This window comes from Podarcis liolepis (genome assembly GCF_965112155.1).
Source record: "Podarcis liolepis genome assembly, chromosome: 8".
In the NCBI taxonomy this organism is placed as follows: Eukaryota; Metazoa; Chordata; class Lepidosauria; order Squamata; family Lacertidae; genus Podarcis; species Podarcis liolepis.
Genome location: NC_139560.1, coordinates 49,389,675 through 49,403,497, shown reverse-complemented (window position 1 = coordinate 49,403,497; position 13,823 = coordinate 49,389,675). Strand labels below are relative to the sequence as shown.

Below are 13,823 nucleotides of genomic sequence, written 5' to 3'. Positions count from 1 at the left end.
TAAGCTGCCGGGCTAAGGAGTGTGCGGCTGTCCTTGCCTCAGCCAAGCAGTTTTATGGAGCCCCTGAGCCAGCAGCAGGGTGGGGGCTCTGTTAAAGTGCTCCCACTCACCAGCTGAGGGAGCCCTGATCCTTCTCCTGCTTGTATGCTGGGGAGCAGGAGGCTTCACACTGCCCAGATGAAGTCTAACATTGCCTCTGGCTTGCGCAAGCTGGAGATGGGGGGTGGGTCCTCTGTTAGACTTCTCCCAGCAGAGTCAGGCCATCTCTTTTCCTTGGAGAAAGAGGCAGCCTCTCCATGCGCTTGTGTGCCTTTGCCTGGGGTGAACAAGGAAAGTGGCACTGCACCCACACAGGCAAAGGCAGCTACTGCCGCCTGGTCCACCTTCAGGGAGTGGGGGGCAAGCAGGCTGCCTCTTTCTCGCCCACTGCCTGCGCTGGCAAAGGCAGAGAAAGCACTGCAAATGGAGCCTGTCCAGCTCAGTCGGTAGTGCCTCTTTCATCTTTGGACAGTGAGGGGAGGGCGAGCGGCCTCTTTCCTGGGAGAAAGAAGTAGCTCGCCCGCCTCAACGCAGCAAAGACAACTCCCTCAGGTGTAATGGAGCCCCCACCTCGCCTCTGGCTTGTGTGAACTGGTGGCACCTTTAAACTTCTCCATTCAGGGGCACGCAGCTGCCTGTCCCTCAACTGAGACAGTGGGGCTTGCTCAGCTGGAGGGTGGGAGCTTTTCTGCCTCCCAGCTGAGCAGCAGGCACCTTGGCCCTGGCCTGCGAGGCACTGGGGTAAAAGCACCTCAGCTCCCGCAGTGAGAGCTGAGGCAGTTTCACCCCATGCCTTGCCAGCTGGGGCCAAAACAACTTGTTTCAACATCACAGTGTATCGCCAAACTGCAATGTTTGGATTGTGATACATCGTGATGTTGAAATCCTAATATTTCCCAGCCCTACTCTTAATCATTAAGCTTGCTAAGCCTTCATTTGATGAAACCATGTTGGTACAGGCAGGCTACCACAATCCTAGATTTTAATGACTTTGTAAACATCTGGCATAAGTCTTCTATCCTTACCTTTACAGAAACTACATTCAAGCATGTGTCATAGTACTTGCGTATTCTTCCCCTGTTACTTGTGCCTCTGTCTTTCCTAAGTCTTTCTTTATGTTGTATACTTCCCTCAGGACAGGGACATTTCTTTTTGGTGAGGTAGGAAAGAAAAGTAATTTGGATGAATTACTGTATTTTTCGCCCTATAGGACGCACCGGCCCATAGGACGCACCTAGATTTTGGGGGGTGAAATAAAGGGAAAAAAATTATTTTCCCCCAGGCGCGGGACTGGGGCAGGGGAAGCTCGGGCTTCCCCCGACGCCAGCCCCCAGAACAGGACCCAGAGCGATGCCAAAGCTGCGTGCAGCTTTGGCATCGCTCTGGGAGCTTGTGGGGCTGGGGGCGGGGAAAGCGGAGCTTCCCCCTCCCCCAGCCCCCAGAACGGGACCCAGAGCCATGCCGAAGCTGCGTGCAGCTTTGGCATCGCTCTGGGAGCTTGCGGGACTGGAGGAGGGGCTTCCCCCTCCCCCAGCCCCCAGAACGGGACCCAGAGCCATGCCGAAGCTGCGTCCAGCTTTGTCATCGCTCTGGGAGTTTGCGGGGCTGGAGGAGGGGAAAGCCCTCCGCCAGCCTTCTAACCAAGTCGGGGGACAGTAGGAAAGGTGCGCTGCGCCTCCCGCTGTCCCCCAAGTTTGCGGGGCTGGCGAAGGGGAGGAGCAGGCTTCTCCCCCCCCCAGCCTTCTAACCAAGTCAGGGGACAGTAGGAAAAAGGCGTGCTGCGCCTCCCGCTGTCCCCCGAGTTTGCGGGGCTGGCGATGGGGAGGAGCAGGCTTCTCCCCCCCGCCAGCCTTCTAACCAAGTCGGGGGACAGTGGGAAAGGCATGCTGCGCCTCCCGCTGTCCCCCGAGTTTGCAGGGCTGGCGGTGGGGCTCTCCTGAAGCCTGGAGAGCGAGAGGGGTCGGTGCGCACCGACCCCTCTCGCTCTCCAGGCTTCAGCGAAAGCCTGCATTCGCCCCATAGGACGCACACACATTTCCCCTTCATTTTTGGAGGGGAAAAAGTGCGTCCTATAGGGCGAAAAATACGGTAATCTATTAAAATGAAAGTGAATTATAAATTGGGTGTATTTTTATGTTTTACTTTCTTCTCAGTATCCACATTTCATAATTCTGTGATAATATTTTAAAATGTGAAAAGATTTAAAATGTAATTACCTTTCCCCCCCTTGTTTTGCAGCATCATGGGATTATATGCTTCAGTCGTCCTGGTAATAGGAAAATTTGTCCGTGAGTTCTTCAGTGGGATTTCCCACTCCATAATGTTTGAAGAGCTTCCCAATGTAGATCGCATCCTCAAATTGTGCACCGACATCTTCTTAGTGCGGGAGACTGGTGAACTGGAATTGGAAGAAGATTTATATGCCAAATTAATATTCCTGTACCGCTCCCCAGAGACTATGATCAAATGGACTAGAGAAAAAACAAATTGATCTTTTTGGGATTTGCATTGTAATTCAAGATGACTTCAACTGGTTGTCATTTTTTTTAAAAACAAAACAAAGCACAACATTCTCTTAAGAGGGAAGCCTTTTATAATTAGGTAGCAATGAATTTTCTGTTTGTGGAGTCCATTTGGCTCCCTAGAAATATATGCTGCCTTTCAAATCAAAGATGAAGAAAGCTAGCCCTTGTTTTCAAATACAACTCCTCTAACATCAGAGGAATCTGCTTTTCATTTTAGTGAACAAAATATTCTGCATCCATGTCTGACTTGGGCTTCAGCTCTCATTCTCAAAGGAAAAAGAAGGATATCACAGCTGGATTAATCAGATCCTCACTTATTCTGGAGTGGTGTGCAATATGCTGTTTTGCATCACTTTCAAGGGGCAGCAGTGATCTGAGGAGTTGTTCTAGAAAATCCAAGACAATGGATTACAGAGGGTGCTGAAGGCAACTTTGTTATGTGCATTTCTAGAAAACCAGATCTGCAGATGTACTTCTGGAAGGGAAAAAACTTCACTGACATTATCTTTAACTGCCTTATTTTATTTGAACAATTAACAGGAGGCATTGAAAACATCAGTGACTTTACTCAGGAAAATAAAAACTGTCAAAAGTTTAACTAACGAATAATGATTATGGTGAAACGTTGTAATATTTTGCTGGGCCAATTGCTCCCAAGTAGCCAGGTATTTTTTAAAATAAGCCAGTTGAACTTTATGATGCCTTTGGCTTGTTCAAATATAGTATGTTTGGCAAAACAAATTATGGTTTGTTTTAATATCTGAACTCAAGCCTCTCCAGAAACAATGGTTGGTTGGGAGCTGACGAACTAGCACCTGAAGCCACAGTTTAGAGCTGGTTTACAAACCACAGTGTGTGCCGACTGTGGTTTGCTGTTATGTCTGAATTCACAGACCATTGACAAACCACAGTTAGGGCCATTGCTCTGCTGCACCATGGAAATTAGAGTGAATTTAAGAAGCTTGAGTCTTGGCCAGCTGGGAAAGGACAAGAAGCTTAAAACTGTTGTATTACTGTTGTACATTGGAAAGGTCAAAACCATGGTGTGATTTTTTTTAAACGGTGAATACCATTAATCATGGTTTTGCATTTCATTTGAACCCAGCCTTTGATTTCTTGGAAACATTTAAAGACAAAATAGGGGAAAGCATGTTGTAGGAAGCAAAAGAAAAAGATCACCCTATACTGACGTTTAAATGTAAACCATCTGACTTCTACCTAGTATTTCCTTCCAGTGTTTCAGGTATACAGAAATGTTAACATATGCAAATTCTCATTTTTATGTCCAGGATGTGTTTTTAAAGTTCCTAATTATGATAAAACATATATATAATGAGCTTGAAAAAAGGGGCTTTTCTTAAATTATTGCTATTGGTGAACACCGGCTATTTAGCAGAGGACAGTGTAGCATGAACATTTAAGTATTGCAATGTAATTTGCATTACATGGTTTAGAAAATGCAATTTCTCAGCAACAGAAAAATCACTGAATGGATAAGGTATGCTAAGGGGTTTTACTGTGCAGTTTTCACTCCATATTGACAAATAAAGCACATGCTGCAAAGTCATTTCAGAAGTATTTTTTCATATGCTTGTTTACATTGAATGAATTTTTTTTATAAACTGAAAGTGTCTACGTAGTGAGATTGTCAGTAATCATTGAAATATCATAACTATTTATTGTATTTGATAATGTTATAAGTCACTAGAAGGTAGATGGGAACTGAACAGGAAACTGTAAAATTACTTGCACATTTTAGTCTAGGGTGTATGTTAGGTAGAAGAAAATTGTGACATGACATGCCCACACAGTTGATCTGTTTCCATCAAAACATTGCTGATATATTTCAATACTGTGAAAATTAGCATATTGACACTAGGAAGTGCACACCAAAATAAACCACTTTGGGATATTGCACCAATAAAAGGCATGGTGACTCGACACATATTCAAATGTTATTATAATTTCCTAACAAAGCATAGTCTAGCTCTCTATTGACGGAAGCAACATAAACAACGTCCTTTAAAGACTTACATGAAGTGTTTACAAATACCGTATATGCAGACCCTAAACTTACACAAGATGAAAACTTGCATACATTAGACTTCACTTAGAAATCAGATGTTTCAGGGCCCTTTGTTCCCATTTTTTACACATTTTCCTCCCTTTACCTATGTAGCTAAATGCGCCTACTTCTTAAGGAGAAATCTTCATGTATCTGACAACGGCTGCAGTCCATAAAAGCTTGTGCCAGAAAGCTAACAAAAATATCATTTTCCTCTGCTACTGTTTTACTGCAAGAGATTTAACGTGGCTCCCCTATGGAATTTGAATCAAATTAGTAAGACAGAACCAATAGAGAAGCTAACTGGTATAGAATGGCCCTGCTAGATTTAGACAAAAGTCAGGCATCCCGTTTCACCATTGCAGCCTACCTCACGTTTCCAGGAATCTCGCAAGTAGGCCATGGAGGGAAGTTTGTCCCTGTTGTTTGCCCATCAGCAGCTAGTATCCAGGAGCACCTTGCTTCAGAATTGGGCAGTTGCGTTTAGCTATCAAGAATTTGTCTAAATACTCCATTTTAAAGTTATCCAGAATGAGTGGCCATCACTTCATATTGGGGCTGCAAATTCTATGAGCTATGAGTTATGTATGGCTGTCCTATTTCCATTCAATTTCATTGAATGGCTTCATGTTCTAGTACTAGGAAAGAGACAAAAACTTCTCTGTCCACTTACTGCACACTCTGCATGATTTTATAAGCCTCTCAAAACTTTCCCATTTTAGACATCTTTTTTCTAAAGTATAATGCCCCAGAAGGTGCTGCAGTTCCTGCTGACTTTGTAATTGTTAATATGTCTCTGCCTTCTTGACCTCTGCTAGTTATTTATTACTCCTCCATTCTCAAGCCATACTTGTCACTTTGGGCCAGTAATCATCATTTTAAAGGAAATGCTTCCCAGTGAAATTGTAACAATACATGAGGATTTGTGCAGTCCTCAAATGCTATCTGCTAGAAAATAAAAGTCCTTTGTACGTGTCCTGTGTCCTCAAGGTGCTGTGTACTTCAGTACAGGACTGGACATAGGAAACAGCAGATTATTTGAATCTTCCAAAACTTTACTGCCTTTTTCTGATCAAAGCTATATAGGGCTCTAAGTAGCATGGTTGAGCTCTACACAACCACCAAAGCAGATTAAAGTCTTAAATCACATTTAAATCCTTACTGAATGAAAACTGTGTGTCTGATTATCTCTCCTGTACATGCATGTTATTTATAAAGCATAACTTTTTTCAAAGAATTAATTATATGTATCTTCTTGTTTTTTTAGAACAATGTTGTGATACATTACACCTAGGGATCGGCCTTGATTTGTACCAGGACCATGTCCTGGAACATGTGAAGTAATAAAGTACCTCCAACTTTGTGCAGAGTGCTTTTCTCTTGCCACTGAGTAACCAACTGCAGTCTTTCCCATCACATTAAGATTAAAACTTTAATGACCAGGCAAATGGCATGGCATCCAAGTATGCCTGAGCCCTGGTGACTATTTCTTGAAGATAAGCACTATCCAATAATGGAAGTGTTTTTTCTGTTAGAGCAAGAACTTCTAGAAAGATGGCTCCAAGAATGGCTTAAGCTCATTTCCATGGTAAGGTTAAACACCATGAATGTCTGTGGGGATCATTGCAAGTCAGTCCCCAAAAGTGATGAAGTGTGCTTTCTATCTGATACTACAAACCTTGGGGTGGACGTATAGCTATCTAATGTACCTCTAGGCCCCAGCCTCTCATTTAAACAAAAATAATGTACAGGGGAATCCCCACTTACACAGGGTGAGCACAAGTGGGGATTCCCCTGTTCCACCCCCTTTTGGTGATGAAAAAGGTGCACACAAATGGCACACATGCAAGTGAGGTGGTGCCTGTACTTGAGCTGTGTAGGCACACTCAATAAGGCTAATTGGAAAAGAGAATGTTGCACAGAATAGATTTTTAAGAAAGCAGGAATGCCATGGTGTCTCAATTCTGGTGGTTATTGATCCATCCCACTTTCAACATCTTTCCTTGCAGCTAAAACTGTAAATACATGTAAAAAGCTATGAATGCACTATGTCAAGCTATGGTTTAGTGTTTGATTTTGTTGCCTGAAATGCAGTGTGAAAAAAACAGTGGCAATGTGACTAGCAAAAAAAAATGTTAAAATATTAATACCCTTTGTATAATGTAATTATGATATGAAAAGGCCTTTTTCTTGATTAAAGTTTCTTTTAACAATAATACTTCTCTGTTGCCATTTTTCAATCACTGATGTCATCAGCGCAGCAACCAAAATTTATGAGCACCAAAATTAGTTTATTCCATGATCCCACCACTATGTCCAGAGTGAAAGGGACAGTGTCTTCTGTCATTATGCTGAGCTTGAGTTCCAACATAGGTGTGTTAAGTGAGGTCCTTCCCTCCTCAAAAGCTCAGAAAAGGGATAGGAACTTATACCCAATGCACTAAGGGCACTTACAGATGGCTGATAGTTTTAGGTGGGATTCAATCAGATATTTAGCAGATTCGGGACATGCAATTAAAGTTGATTTAGAGGTCTTGTGCAACAAATGTGCTTCCCCAAAAGATTGTACTTTTTATCTATTTCATTAAATTTATATATTGCTTAACTGTAGTAAAACAAAAACAAAAACCTCCTAGTGGTTTACTTTTTGTGGTAAGTGAAGTATGGCATCATCATAATTTATTATTTATACCTCGCCCATCTGGCTGGGTTTCCCCAGCCACTCTGGGTGGCTTTCACTGAATATTAAAAACAATACAGCATCAGACATTAAAAACTTCCCTAAACAGTTGTCTTTTTAAAGTAAAATAGTTGTTTATTGCCTTGACATCTGCTAGGAGGGCGTTCCACAGGATGGGCGCCACTACCGAGAAGGCCCTCTGCCTGGTTCCCTGTAACTACACTTCTCGCAGCGAGGAAACCTCCAGAAGGCCCTCGGCGCTGGACCTCAGTGTCAAGGCTGGGTGATGGGGGTGGAGACGCTCCTTCAGGTATAAAGGACCGAAGCCGTTTAGGGCTTTACAGTCAGTAACAACACTTTGAAATGTGCTTGGAAACTTACTGGGAGCCAATCAAGATCCTTCAGGACCGGTGTTATATGGCCTTGGCAGTTGCTCCCAGTCACCAGTCTAGCTGCCGCATTCTGCATTAATTGCAGTTTCTGAGTCACCTTCAAAGGTAGCCCCACACAGAGCGCATTGCAGCAGTCCAAGCGGGAGCTAACGAGCATGCACCACTCTGGCGAGACAGTCTGCGGGCAGGTAGGGTCTCAGCCTGCGTTCCAGATGGAGCTGGTAAACAGCTGCCCTGGCCAAAGAATTAACCTGTCTCTCCATGGACAGCTGTGAGTCCAAAATGACTCCCAGGCTGCGCACCTGGTCCTTCAGGGGCACAATTACCGTATTTTTCGCTCTATAGGATGCACTTTTTCCCTTCTAAAAAGTAAGGGGAAATGTGTGTGCGTCTTATGGAGCAAATGCAGGCTGTGCGGCTAAGCCCAAAGCCAGAACAGGGAGACGGAGCACTGCGCAGTGCTCCCTCTCGCTGTTCTAGCTTGGGGTTAGCTGTGCAAAGCCTCTGCAGGGCAGCGGGGTGCCTTCACCCCGCTGCCCTATGGAGGCTTCAAAGGCTGTCCCCGAAGCCAGAACAGCAAGAGGCTATCCCAGAAGCCAGATCCCTCTTGCTGTTCTGGCTTCTGGGGTTCAGAATTTTTTCCTTCTTGTTTCCTCCCCCCCAGACTAGGTGCGTCTTATCGCCCGGTGCGTCCTATAGAGCGGAAAATACGGTACCCCATTCAGGATAACGCTTCATTTGTTGCCTTCTTCCTTTTTGGCCAGGGAGCCCCTTCATTCACCTTGTCCTTGCTCTCTCCAGAGATTTTCCAAGCTCACAGCACTTTTGCAACTATAGAACGTATAGGCAAGTGGAGGTGGGGATCAAGTGAGGGAATGGGTGGCCAAGGAAGAAGTAGGAGGTGACAAGGTGGAAGAGGAAGCTATTGCCCCACTGCTGCTTTACACATCGGCAGCGGCAGGGCAGCAGCTTGCTGCTCTCCAGGCAGCTTGAATAGGTTTGGTGCTCTGCATTTTTTTAAAAAATCAGTGAACAAAGAATGACAATTCAAAAGTGGCTAGCAGATCAATCAAAAAACCATGGCTACTCAGAAGTAAGTTCCACTGAGTTCAATGGGGCTTACTCCAAGGTTAGTGGGTATATGGTTGCAGCATAGATATGGTTAGGGATGTGCTGTCGGTGACTAAGTAGCTTGTGTGGAAGCACCTGCAGTCACTGCTACCTGGTAATCAACAAATGCAGACCTTTCAAAAAAATTTTTGTTTAATTTATCCCACTATACATGTGGAAGCCCAAATTATACTTGCTGGAGTGGGGAAGATGTTCCAAAAAGATGCCTAGTATCAGTTTACTGTGCTGCATCTGTGGAAATTTCAGGAAGTGAAAGCCAAACCTATCAGCAGAAAAAATTAGACATACCTCGCTTAAACCAAACCTAGGGAGTTATCTGTTGGCCTAATGGACTGAAAAGAATGATGACATTGCTGTGCACAATTGTGGGACACACACAAGACCTGCTTCATTGGCTTTCAGACTATTAAGAATATGCTCTTTGGGGTAAAAGTGATCACTGTAAGATACTCAAGGCAGCAGGCAATCGATGCGGCAAAAGTCAGACATCCACAGGTTATGGGTGTCTTAGAAGTGAATTGAATACCACATGCATTGTATGTGAATACGGCCAGTATGCCCACTGGTGATGGTGGCAAGAACTGTAGACTATGGGAGTACTATTCAGCACATTCCTCAGATCGGAGAAGCCCAGATTTCTTTTCTTTCATAAAGAAAAGTTCATATTTCTGGAATGTTGGGCTTTTGATTTCCTTTTATCAGAAACTAAAATGTGAGGCATGTTGGCAGCAAAAGGGCTATGTCAACGCCCCACCCCAGTCAGCCAAATGATTGTTGAATTTCTGGCTCCCTGAGGTATGAGTGCTGCTTTCTGCACTGTGCAGCGTTAGTGTATAGTTAAAGGGAGAGGAGAAAGTTATCCACCACCTCACTTACAGAATTAGATAATGAAGGAATGCTTCTGAGAGGTCATCTGGAAACTTCCCATAGAACTTTGCCTGGCTCCATCTTTTTGGTGCCAGATGAAGACCTTTTTATTCACCCTTTAAATAACTCATGTTGCAACTCCAGTAATATAGAATTGTAGAGTTGGAAGAGACCCTGAGGATCATCTAGTCCAACCCCCTGGAATGCAGGAATATGCAGCTGTCTCATGAGAATCAAACCTGCAACCTTGGCATTAGCAGCACCACGCTCTAACCAACTGAGCTCTAGCTGGTGGCAACCACTTTGGGCAGGGGTAGGAGGGTTTGGCAAGCAAAGCAAGCAGAGATAGCAGCCCTAGTTTATCCATAAAAAGCTAGCCACTGATTATAGAATTGGCTCATATGAACTAAGTTGCCTAATTCACCCACAGGACTTTGCTGCAATGAAATATAAGAAATGTTATTATTCTTCGTTGCATTTCTTCATCAAGGTCTCTTGAGCCAACACCTACACTCAAAGCACGCAGGTAACGTATCTACACAGAAAACAGGGGTGGGAATTGAAGCAATATGATCTGTGCTGTAGGAGCAGCACATCCTGCTATATCTTTTATGCCACTGGGAAAAACCTCTCTACTTGGGGACATTCACACCAGATGTGATAAAATGACCTACTCCCCCAAAGAATCCTGGGAACTGTAGTTTGTTAAGGGTGTTGAGAGTTGTTAGGAGATTCCCTTCCCAAAGGTACAATTCCCTGAGTGTGACTTACCGTATTTTTCCCTCTATAACACGCAGATTTTTTCTCCTAAAAAGGAAGGGGAAATGTGCGTGTTATGGAGCGAATGTGTGGTCCCTGGAGCCAAAAAATTAGACAAAAATCAAATTGCAAGTCACGGAGAAGGGAAACCTGAAAAGAGGAAGTGGCTGCTTTCCTGCATTCTGCCTCAGGGTCTTACTGCCCACCCTCCTCTGTTTCGCTGCTGTGTTTGCTCAACAGAACAAAGAGCAGGGAAAGCCCCTCCCCTCCAGGCAAGCAGAGGGGAAAGGAGAGTCGTTCATTCTAATTCCTCTCTGTGCTCCGGTGCTGCGTCTAGGGACTAGCAGGCAACATGCAGGTGGGAGAGAGAGAGAGAGAGAGCTGGCTGGTTTGGGTGCTTGGGTGGGGGGAAACTTTTGCCTTTCTTTCCTCCCTCCCGTTAAATTCCTCTCCTGCATTTTTAGCCAGCTGCTTCTCTGCACACCCCTCTCATGCTCCTTTTCCCTTCTTTGTTTTTCCTTCCCTCCCCACTTAAAATGTGGTTACAAAGCATAGATCCACATGGATCCTCAGGATCTTTGCATTGGGTCACCCCAAATTCACCATCAGATCACATAGCATGTCCATGGCTACAGCCTGCCCCCCAAAAATCACACACCCACTGTTGCCTGGGGCTGCAATGGTGCAAAAACGTGGTTAAAAAGCATGGATCCACATGGATCCTCAGGATCTTTGCATTGGGTCACCCCAAATTCACCATCAGATCACATGTCTGTGGCCACAGCATGAAGCACAAAAATGATACATCCACTGTTTCATTCAGAATGTTTTTTCCCTTGTTTTCCTCCTCTAAAAACGATGTGCGTGTTATGGTCAGGTGCGTGTTATAGAGCGAAAAATACGGTAACAGTCAATCCCTTTCCCCAGCATACTCTGGAATTGTAGGTCTGGGAGGGGAATAGGGATCTCCTAACAACTCCCAGCATCCTTAACAAACAGCAGCTCCCAATATTTTTTATCAAAGCTATGATTCTACAAATGGTATAAGAATGCTTTAAATGTCTGGTGCAAATGTGACCTTAGCTATAATTAACAATGGTACTTTACTTTTTGGGAGTTTAGAACAAGGGCAAGTGGGAAACGTGCATTTTTAAGAAGTCGGCTGTGTCAAACTGTGATGTTAGGAATGCTTGCTGCTGCTAAAATAGAAAAGCTATTGAATTGAAACACCTGGGGTGCTGTTTTCCTGTGTCCTGACCAGAATGGGCTTTCTGCTCCCAGCTCAATTAATTTAGACACTGCTATAAACCACTCAAAGGATCTGGTGAGCCTCCAGACGCCAATGAAAGACTGAAAGCTGTTAACATTTTGTCCATTACAGTTAAAATCCAGCTTTACTGCTTCAAGTGAGAACAGAACCCCAAATTCCTCCTGCTTCCTGACAATTTATAATGTTGTGGATGTATTTCCTTCTTCTGTCAACATTTGAAATCATGGGAAACTACTCAACTGTTGTCATTTACTGCATGAAATCTTAACTGCTCTGATGAAATGTTAACATGGCTGTTGGCATATGTGGATGTGGATCCGAGTGAAGCAGGGGCTGTTGATTTTTCCCTAAATAAAAAGTAGCTACTTATGCTTGAAAGGTTGGGGACAAGAAAATGAAGAAAAAATCTTGTCCCTTAAGGGGTTCTCACCATCCCTTCCTTTTCTAATGTTCAGCCTTTGCTTAAAGGTAAAGGGACCCCTGACCATTAGGTCCAGTTGTGGCTGACTCTGGGGTTGTGGCACTCATCTTGCTTTATTGGCTGAGGGAGCCAGCGTACAGCTTCTGGGTCATGTGGCCAGCATGACTAAGCCGCTTCTGGGGAACCAGAGCAGCGCACGGAAACGCTGTTTACCTTCCCGCCATAGCGGTACCTGTTTATCTACTTGCACTTTGACGTGGTTTCGAACTGCTAGGTTGGCAGCAGCAGGGACCAAGCAATGGGAGCTCACCCTGTCGCGGGGATTCGAACCGCTGACCTTCTGATCAGCAAGCCCTAGGCTCTGTGGTTTAACCCACAGCGCCACCCGCGTCCCTTTGCTTATATAGCCAAAATAGCAATAGCCATGCAAAACAGGGACGTGCCACCAGACTCTGGGACCCCAATGCTTGCATAAATACAAAAGACAGCAACACAACACCCTAATGAATGAATGATCCCCAAAAATCTGCCCAATGACCACATTCGGTTGCCACAGGATGACTTGTCAGGAGAGGGAAACTGAATGGAGTAGCACTGAGGTGGCCATGGCTGGCTGGAACAGTGCAAACTTTTTGTTGCAGGTCCTAATTGCCTCTTATTAATAACCGTAACCAAATCAATATATCAGACAGTATTAATGGGCCCTCTGGAGATTACAGAGCTATTTAAAAACTTCAGCCAGGACTTGTTCTCCAACAACAGTATGATGTCTGCTCTGAGAACAGAGCTTCAGTATGCAGACACATCAGCCAAAACAGCAGATGACTCTGAGCATCTGCATTTGCCATCTCCATTGCTCTATAAAAAGGAGTAGATAGAAAAGCATATGTTAAGTATAAATTGGCTAGAGGCACAATTGTAAAGGAGCCAGCAGCCAGACAGACTGCAGGTGCTAGGCGTATGAAATGAATTTACTCATCAGTGAGTGTGGTATGCATAATTATTTCATTATATATTTTCAACGCAACGTTCATAGCTCACGTTTGACTTGCAATGTCTTCAGGACCATGTCTCCTTTCAGAAAAGGGAAATACAGTGGTACCTTGGGTTACATATGCTTCAGGTTACATATGCTTCAGGTTACAGATTCCGCTAACCCAGAAATAGTACCTCGGGTTAAGAACTTTGCTTCAGGATGAGAACAGAAATCGTGCTCCGGCGGCATGGCAGCAGCAGGAGGCCCCATTATCTAAAGTGGTGCTTCAGGTTAAGAACAGTTTCAGGTTAAGAACGGACCTCCGGAACGAATTAAGTACTTAACCCGAGGTACCACTGTATCTGTGATAGGATGCTGCCGCTGCCATCATCACTCTAGAGGAAATAAACCATAGCTCCCAGATCATATAGGAGTTGCAAGCGTGGTTCTGCGTGAGATAACCATAGATACGGTTGCAAAATGTAACCAGTGCTTGGTCAAAAGGCAACACCAGATTCAAGGAGTAGATGTCTCTCAGAAACAGGATCAACTTCAGACTAGTGAGGGGCAGGCAAAGCAACCCCCGTTGGCATACTCTGCACCACCCCTACAAGTCTACCAGTGGTAAACAGCAACACCATGATCTAGGTCAAGCCACCTGCCATTCTCACATTCCTACAGTGACTTACTGGAGCATT

General features: G+C 44.6%; 1 protein-coding gene across 6 annotated transcripts in view; it reads left to right on the top strand.

Annotated features, from left to right (window-relative positions):
* Positions 1 to 6,845, top strand: part of PIEZO2 (piezo type mechanosensitive ion channel component 2) — a 199,457-nt gene extending 192,612 nt beyond the window's left edge. For all 6 annotated transcript variants that reach the window (XM_083518446.1, XM_083518445.1, XM_083518443.1 and 3 more), the window contains one exon: positions 2,278 to 6,845. In XM_083518446.1, the coding sequence (XP_083374572.1) occupies positions 2,278 to 2,530 (253 nt within the window). In that variant the 3' untranslated portion in view covers positions 2,531 to 6,845. The remainder of the gene's footprint in view (positions 1 to 2,277) is intronic.
* Positions 6,846 to 13,823: the final 6,978 nt, after the last annotated feature.